Below are 8,879 nucleotides of genomic sequence, written 5' to 3'. Positions count from 1 at the left end.
GCGCGGGCGGCAGGGGAGCGCGGGCCAGGCGGGAGACGCGTCCCGTCGGTCCGCGGGGCCCGGAGGGTCGCGGCGCCGCTCGGGCATTCACCCGCGACGCGGCCCCGCGCGGGGCTGCGAGCTGCGCCCTTCCCCGCGCCCCGGCCCCGCGGAGCTGCGGGACGCGTCTCCCGCCTGGCCCGCGCTCCCCTGCCGCCCGCGCTGTCCATGGCCGCCGTTCCGTCTCCGCACCCGCAACACGGCGAGCGCGCCCCCGCGAGAGACGGGGTTCCCGCCTCTGGCTTCAGCCGAGTTCCTCTTCCAGGCAGCGCGCCTCCCCTAAGAAACGAAACCCAGCGAGCGGGGCGGAGGCGAGGCGCTGCCCGGCGCTGCCGAGTTCAGCCGGGCACGAGAAAGCTCCGGCAGCAACAGCCAGTCTGCAGCCTCCCTCCAATCCGCGTGGAGCGTTTTCCCGCTCCCGGGCGGCTCCTCCCTCCCGCCCGCGGGGCGAGGGCACGTGATCACCGGCACGGCCCGGCTTTTCCAGCCGCGCGGGGCGAGAGGACGGGCGGCCGCGGGGAGGCGCTCGGCCCCGCCGCTCCCGCCCGGCCCTGCTTTTCGCTCCGGGGCGGAGGAGCCGCGGCGGCGCTCCCGCCCCCTGCTCGGGCTGCCGGGAGGGCCGGCCCTGCCGCCATGTTCCTGCGCAGCGGCTGCCGCCGGCTGCTGCTGCCCCCAGCGCCTCGCCCTGGGCACCGCCAGGCGGGCAGCGAGGTCGGGGCGGCGGCGGCGCCGCGCTACGACGTGGTGGTGATCGGCGGGGGCCATGCGGGCACGGAGGCGGCGGCGGCGGCCTCTCGCGGCGGGGCCCGCACGCTGCTGCTCACGCACAGGATCGGCACCATCGGTACCGCCGCGGGTGCCCGGGGTCTCTACGGCGTGGGGAGCGGCGCTGAGCCGGGGAGGTCGCGGGAGACTTTGTGCGGCGGCTGTGCTGAGGGTGTCCCTGTCTCCCTTACTCAGGGGAAATGTCGTGCAACCCGTCCTTCGGCGGCATCGGGAAGGGGCACCTCATGCGGGAGGTGGACGCCCTGGACGGGCTGTGCGGCCGCGTGTGTGACCGCTCCGGTGTTCACTACAAAGTGCTGAACCGCCGCAAGGGCCCGGCCGTGTGGGGCCTCCGCGCACAGATCGACCGCGGCCTGTACAAGGAGAACATGCAGGTGAGGGAGCCGCGCCGGGCGGCTCGGCGGGCGGACTGCCGGGTGTCGGAATACGCTGCTGAGCTTTACGAAGGAAGGGGCTATGTTTTGCTTTTCATTATTTACCGAGCAAACCTAGATGCCGTGTTGTTTGGTACTTAGATGCAGTGTAAGTTGTTGGAGCTCAGCATAGTTTAAAAAATTCTCCAGTGTTTTAGATAGAGGTCAGGCTTCATGGCCAAGTAGTTTATTTGAGCTAAAACTTTATGTGAATGAAAACTTCTACATGATAGATCAGGACAGTACCATAACTGAGTGTCTGCCAAATGACCTGGTAGGAATGGAAGCGAGTAGTAGATGTTTCAGAAGTCAGCAGGGTTCGGGATTGCCCATATGTCTCATAACTTCCTAGATTTTTGCAGTAACTCTTTTCGTGACAGAAAGAAATCCTTAACACACCACTGTTGACAGTTCGTGAGGCATCTGTGGAGGATCTTCTCTTGACAGAACCAGAACCAGGCCGTCCTGGGAAATGCCAAGTCACAGGAGTTGTTCTGGGTATGTGCTAGTAACTCAGTTAAGTGCCTTCCGTTACTCCACACTAGGAGCAGCCTTTGGGGTAAATATTTCTGATTCACCAATGAGGAAGATTAATTATACAGTTCTAATTCATTAGTGAGAAAGATTAATTAGCCAGTAGAGCTGGTTTAGGCGAAGTGTGAACTAAACCAGGTTAATATGTGTAATACAAAGTAATACAATGTCAAAAATATCTGGATTGGTAGTATACTGGGACATTAACTAAGTTCATTTTCTTCAGGTTAGTGATACTGAATTCCATGCTGTGTTTTGAGATTTTATTTGGTAAACGGTGTATGCTGCCCTCAATGTTATTAACATGGGGTCCTGTTATTAACAGACTTGTACTTCATTACCCCTTGCTGTTTTAACAAAAAAGCTTTCTGAAGTAAAGGCCTGGATATGGATTTTTTCCAGGAGTTGGTTTTCTTTGTTAGGGGTAACTTGATTAGGAATAATAAATATACAGAAATGACTACATGCTGCTTAATTATAGTTATTACCGTTGGTGCTTTTATTACTGGAATGCTGGTATTGTTCTGTAACAGAAGACAGATAAACCCTCAGTGAACACTGTTAGTCTAGTTAGACAGAAACACCAGAATCCCAATCTTTGTTGGTACTAAAATGTGTACATCTCTGAAAACTTGCTGTTTCAGGGGATGGGAGCACAGTATGTGCCAGGAGTGTTATCCTGACCACCGGTACATTTCTGAGGGGTATGATCCACATCGGACTGGAGGTGCACCCGGCTGGGCGGTTGGGGGACCAGCCAGCCATCGGGCTGGCTCACACTCTGGAGAAACTGGGATTTGCTGTGGGCAGGCTGAAGACCGGGACACCACCCCGACTTGCCAAGGATACCATTGACTTCAGTGGTCTGGAGGAGCGTGCAGCTGACAACCCTCCTGTGCCCTTCAGCTTCCTCAGCAAGGCTGTGTGGATAAAGGTGGGATAGCAGCCATCCAGTACACATAGAGCCAGGTGGGGAGTGGGTCTGGGAATGTCATGCTCGTAATCAGTCAGGGAGCTGGTGGCTGGGAAAGGCCGCTGGGGTGTATTTGTACTGGATGTGTTACATTTCTGAGGACTGTCAATGCAAGGGAGAAGCTGCTTGTGTTCTTTTGAAAGCAAATACTGTTTTACTTTCACTTCTCAACTTGAGAACTTAAGTTTCCTTCTGGGGTCAGACTGGTGTGAAATGTGATACTGGTGCTAGTATTCTTCATGTGCTGGTTACATGGGTGGTTTTACAAAATCTTCCAGTATTACACCTGTATTGTGGAGATTGACAGTGTCTTGCTTCTTAGTTTAGCTCTGGAATAAGGTTAAAATGTTGAAATTAGAGATCATTAATAGTACTGACTAGGAAAGAGAAAGGATGGATTTAGCCACAGAACTCAGAGGTGGCAGGGTAACAGTAACGTAAAAGCAGAAGAGGTTCAATTTTCCGAAGAAAGTCTTGGAAAATGGGCTATTTTTACATAATGTAATTAAGCGGCACAGAATTAAGTATCAGGAGTTAATTTGCCCCAGAGGATATAGGAATTGCAATAACCTTTTATAATCAGGATGGGGCAAAAATAGTATCACTTGAAGTCCTTGGTACGTGTAGGAGAGGTTTTGAAATGAAGAGTTTTAAGTCTAACAGCAAAAAGCTGTTAGACAAATATTCCTAATAATAATTTTGAGTCAAAATTGGGAACGTATCAGGAATTTATTCGCCACAGACATGTTCAAAGAAACAACAATTTTCAGACATCCAGGATTTTTTATAGACGCTCCCGGAAGTCTGCCCAATTTACTGCATCATGGTATAAGTGTTTATAGCTGTTTCTTTTATTACTACCAGAGCATATCATCTGTCTTTGTGTAATGGATAACCCAGGTTTTATCCAGCTAAACAGTGCTTTATTGAATTCGCTGTCCTGGTTAGACAATTACTGTTGATTACGTTTTCTGGGGTGTACAAGCCTATGAAGTGGCTCCCTTACTGCACCTCCAATGTAGTAATTGAGTTTTCTGGGGTGTATAGGCTTTTGACTCCTTAACTTTCTCAAGATATCTTTCTTGTCCTATGGCATCTAAGTCATCTGTAGTTATATGATAACCATTAAACAATTATTTATTGAATTTTATTCTTCAACTGTTGATTAAATTCTCTAAGGGATATGGATCCATGGAGTTCCTTTCTGCAGGTGCAGTGAGATGATTTCTCTGGGTTTTGTACTGACACTCAGCCAACACAGATCTAAATCAAAACCACCTAAAATCACAGTCAAACTTTTCCTTAACTAATTAAACATAGTTCATCATGAAATTTTTGTAAAAAATCACAAGAGTCCTGGCTAACTAATATATAACTCACTGAGCGTTTTAAAGAGTTACGGTGCTAGATTATCATATTTGGAATGTGGAGTCTCTTGACTCTTTTTCAGAAAATCAGTGGAATACTTTACATGGCGAGGTTTTTTCCAAACTTTGAATTTTTCATGTTGATTGCAGAGTTCTGAGGTTTGTTTTTTTTTTCCTCTCCAAGAGATTCTTTTGGTTTTTCTTCACTAAACTCTTTTAAGTGGCTGTTAGCTGTAGGGTCAGCATTTACTCTTCTAACTCCAGAGCTTTTTTTTTCCTGTGATCAGTGTGAATGCTGTGCTATAACATGCTGGTTTAATGGGAATATCCACTCTGTAATTAGGAATAGAGCGTATAGGATAGAACTTGAATTCCGGATTCCCAAGTTCTGTCCTGTTCTCAGTCTGGTTTTGGGCATGTTGCTCAGGCTCTCTGATCGCTTGTGTTCGGTCTGTACAGTGGGTATGACCGCACTGCTGGCTGATCCCAGGAGGGAAAGATGGCCATCATGGAAAAGGTCTTGGTGATCTCAGAATTGTTCAGTAAGGATACGGTGTTGTGACCACATTAACTTAGGCCGAGCTTTGGCCTCTTCCAGCCAGAAGATCAGCTGTCCTGTTACCTGACTCGCACTAACCTGAAGGCCCAGCAAATTATCTGCGATAACCTCCACCTGAACAACCACGTCAGGGAGACCACCAGGGGCCCGCGGTGAGTGTGGCATCACACAAGGCTCTCTAGGGGGCAAGCTGGCGGTCTCTTTGGAGCTGTGGGTCTCTCCTGCTTTGCTTCTGGGAAGTTACATTTTCTCCATGTCAGGTTGTGCTCATGGCTGTTTACTGTTGCAGGTACTGTCCCTCTCTTGAATCAAAGGTGCTGCGCTTCCCAAACCGAGAACATCAGGTGTGGCTGGAGCCCGAAGGCTTGGAGTCCAACATCATTTACCCCCAAGGCATGTCCATGACACTGCCACCTGAGCTCCAGGAGCAGGTGATCAAATCCGTCCCAGGCTTGGAAAAAGCTAAGATGCTACAGCCAGGTGAGGGAGCTGAATAGTTTTAAACCTATTGGTCATATTTATTTACTAGTTAATGAAAAGCAGGTTTTGTTTAAAGCGTAGCAAAACAAAGGAAATACAAAGCAAACTAATTCTTGGATGCAGGGATTTTTCCTTGTTTGTTCGGGAATCATAAATAAAATTGATAAGCTGTTCTGCTCCATTGATTGCCTTGACAATCGCTCCTGTAACATCTGTCTTGTGGTGTGTCACAGGCTATGGGGTACAGTATGACTTTTTAGACCCCCGACAACTGACCACTTCTCTCGAGTCGCGTCTTGTTCAGCGTCTCTTCTTTGCAGGCCAGATAAATGGCACAACAGGCTATGAAGAAGCTGCAGCTCAGGTGGGCAAATTTGACTGTTATATATTCAGCACTCAGAAAGGGATATTGCCTTGGTCTTTGTGAAGTCTTGCTAGGCCTGTTTTGTGCTCATGAGATGTTCTTACATTTGTTGCTCACCCTAATTCCAGATTTGCTCAAGATATTTTTATTTGTGTCTGTACAAGTATCTGCAGTTGTTATCATGAAGGGTGCAGTAACAAAAGTAATTGAAAGCCCTGTAAAGTGTTTCAGCATGAAGACTGTGCAGTGGGTATAATTGAAAACGTGGGAATTGTCTCCAGACGCATCAGCAGGGGCCAAGAAGCCCTTCAGACACTCAATAATGCTGCAAGACGGAAGCTGCCTGGATTACTGGCACAGACTGTTGCGTTTTCCTGGGCATGGTTGGGCATGTGAGCCTGTGGAGGCAGATGTGCTGATGTTTCTGCTAAGAGGAGACCAATGGATGTGTTTGGTTTGTTCTGCCTGCGCAGGGTGTGATTGCTGGGATCAATGCTTGTCTGCGGGTTCGTGGCAAGCCCCCATTCACCGTCAGCCGCACCGAGGGCTACGTGGGTGTGCTGATCGATGACCTCACCACGCTGGGCACCAGCGAGCCCTACCGGATGTTCACCAGCCGCGTGGAGTTCCGCATGTCCCTGCGGCCGGACAACGCTGACGCCAGGCTCACCCGCAGAGGTGCTTTGCTGTGGTAGCTCTTGCAGTGACCAGCCCTGCCTGGCTGTAGACCTTTGTCTCATACACCATCTGTCTCTGCAGGCTTTGAAGAAGCTGGGTGTGTGTCACAGCAGCGATACGAACAAGCAGTTAAGATGAGAGCTGCATTAGAGGATGGGATTGCAACACTAAAATCACTTCAGTTCAGCATATCCAAATGGTCCCAGTTACTACCAGAAGTTCCCATCAGTAGCAATCGCAGGTCACCTGTCAGGTAAAGGTTACAGCTGGAGCTTTCTGGTTTGACCTATGCTTGCTTTAGTACATCCGGCTAATGGTTTCACAGCATTTGTCCATCCTTCCTGAAGCTGGCAGTACTCCAAGGTTCCTACTTTACCACCTTCAGGGGACACACATCTGATGTTTGCCTGTAGAATAAGTATGGTATTGGTGTTCTTAGTATTCCACGCTTGCTGTTGCTGACATGTGCTCTCAAAGCAAGGGAGTGCTCCACTGGCCCAGACACTTCTTGCTATCCTTACACAAGTCATCAGCTGGTGACGGTTTTGCAGTAGGTTGCAGCTTTGCTAAAAGCTTGGTAAAGCAGCAGTTGATTTCAGGCTGGTGTCAGGTGGTAGCTGTTCTTGTACACAAAGGCCCTTACTTCCCTTACCCATACTTTATCTCGTCTTTTCTGTTGTTTTAAATCAGTGACTAAGACCTGGCTGACAGAGTCTGTGTGAAAGGTTTCCCTTGGTACCCTTGTCCTTGTCCCATCTGTCTTGCTGTAATTTTATGGGAGGAGTCTCTCTTCGAGAGTTTAGCAGCTCTTCTGTGTACTGAGAGGAGATAGTAGTGAATTGAGCTTGGCTCTGCAGTTGTTCTGGCTTATGCTAAGTATTTTATAAGTTTGAGCTGGGAACAGCCATTAGTCTGCCTTACAAGTGTGACTCCTTTGTACCATAAATGTTTACTCTTCTTCTCCACAGTGCCTTTGATATCCTTCAATATCAAGATGCCAACATGGAGATTCTGGCAAAGGCTGTCCCAGAGCCCCTGGGCAAGCTTGCTCAGTGGAAAGAACTGGCAGAAAGATTGAAAATAGAAGGTAGAGTACAAGGGTTAGGCTCTCTCATGGTGATCTGCATAGGTTTGTTCAGTAAGGGGAGAGCAATTGTCCTAGTGTGTTTTATGTTGCTGCTTAGAGAAATGAAACGCTCTGATCAGAGTGTGAACTTTTTACCATAAACTGCAGCCCTTTCTGTGCACCAGTGTTTCACTCTTTGGTGGGTAAGATCACTCTTTGGGTTTTTTTCCTCTTTACTGCCCCATCAAATAGACCATCCTGTGTTGGGATGAGAAGATACAAACAACCCATGTATCTAAATTCCCGTAACAAATCAAAGAGTATGACTTCTTCCAAAGCAGTGACGCGAATTAGACTCTATAGCCCGTGGGGCTGGAAATTTCCTTAGGAGCTTTTGACCATCTCAGTGGAATTGCTCACTGTGCTTCCAAGACTTCTTGCAAGTGACTTATTTCACGTGAATATCTATTTATATCTGGTTTTCTTGTTCCCCTGATCACCACAGCTGCTTATGAGTGGTGTGTAGTCAATCAGCAGCAGGAAATAGAAGAAGTGCGTCGTGACGAGGCGCTCCAGCTGCCAGACGACCTGGATTACTTTGCCATTGATGCCTCACTCTCCGCAGAGGTGCGGGAGAAGCTGGACTCAAACCGCCCGCAGACGGTGAGAAATTCAGCCACAGCAGGGCTGAGCAGCAGTGAAATCCCTTCTGTCTTCTCAAGGGGCGTGGGGGTGCAAGAATCAGGGAAAGGAATACCCACAGGTCTTGATCTCATTTCTCACTAGCTCCAGTGTGTAGGTTTGGTGGTGGTTAACTTGTTCCTGTCTCCACGTGCAGATTGGTGCAGTCAGCCGCATCCCTGGAATCACCCCAGCTGCTATTGTTAACCTGCTAAGATTTGTGAAAACCAGTCACCGGAAGACAGAGAAGCTAAAAGCTGGGCCTCAGGCTGGGGAGTATTTCCCAGGGAAAATGTACTCAGACAAAGCAGCTTCACAAAGACTGATTTCTGCAGAGTTTTCTGAAGAGGAGACAAAGTTTGTTAAAACACCTTTGTAGAGAATGGCACCGATCCTGCCAGACTTTGTGGCAAGATCCCCCGTGCTCCTGAGCCTCTTCCCAGATGACACCCATGCTGGCCAGATCCAGAGGAGTTCCAGCTGGGTTCTGTGGCATTGTCATTGCATAGAACGAAGACGATGAATGCACAAAGTAAATGCTCAGAAACCTAAATACAGCCTGTGATTTTGCTGATGCAAATGGAGAGACGGGAGAACTGCTTTTAAAATTCCACTCATTTGGAAGACTTCAGATAGTCAAAATCTGCATCTTGTGAAGGACAGTGTTTAGCTCTTCTGAAATGAGTAAGAAGTGTTACCATGCTAAGCCCATGGCGCACAAGAGGATTGGAGCTGGAAAGTGTGTTCCATTGAGTTCAGTACTTGTGTTCATAGCTGTGCAGTGACTGTGCACTGGCTGGTGTCAGCCACTAGGAAACACTTGGCTGTGGAAACATGTGCCACATGAATATTTAAATCTACATAGGAGACTGAATGTAAACACCACATCCTGAAGCTGTTTTTCTCTTTTAAAATAAATAAAGCTTAGCTTGTAACTTC

General features: G+C 48.8%; 1 protein-coding gene across 1 annotated transcript; it reads left to right on the top strand.

Annotated features, from left to right (window-relative positions):
• Positions 1-657: 657 nt before the first annotated feature.
• On the top strand, positions 658-8,879 carry LOC121672890 (protein MTO1 homolog, mitochondrial-like). Its single transcript, XM_042045795.1, has 12 exons — positions 658-883; positions 1,000-1,199; positions 1,619-1,736; positions 2,417-2,706; positions 4,711-4,823; positions 4,961-5,151; positions 5,385-5,515; positions 5,989-6,193; positions 6,275-6,446; positions 7,162-7,280; positions 7,765-7,922; positions 8,098-8,879. Exons 1-12 carry the CDS (start codon positions 673-675, stop codon positions 8,317-8,319), a joined length of 2,130 nt encoding a protein of 709 aa, XP_041901729.1. The 5' UTR covers positions 658-672; the 3' UTR covers positions 8,320-8,879.

The sequence above is a fragment of the Corvus kubaryi genome, unplaced genomic scaffold (genome assembly GCF_017639235.1).
Source record: "Corvus kubaryi isolate FWS band 111438036 unplaced genomic scaffold, C.kubaryi_AGA036_p1.0 65028, whole genome shotgun sequence".
NCBI lineage: Eukaryota > Metazoa > Chordata > Aves > Passeriformes > Corvidae > Corvus > Corvus kubaryi.
The sequence above is the reverse complement of the archived record's forward strand: the minus strand, read 5'-3'. Positions and strand labels throughout refer to the sequence as shown.

What these genes read in the sequence shown, in the direction of transcription:
- LOC121672890 (XM_042045795.1), top strand. Translation starts at nt 673, where the DNA reads ATGTTCCTGCGCAGCGGCTGCCGCCGGCTGCTGCTGCCCCCAGCGCCT. An exon ending in AGCTAAGATGCTACAGCCAG is followed by an intron (nt 5,152 to 5,384) that starts GTGAGGGAGCTG and finishes GGTGTGTCACAG; the next exon opens with GCTATGGGGTACAGTATGAC. An exon ending in ACTCAAACCGCCCGCAGACG is followed by an intron (nt 7,923 to 8,097) that starts GTGAGAAATTCA and finishes CTCCACGTGCAG; the next exon opens with ATTGGTGCAGTCAGCCGCAT.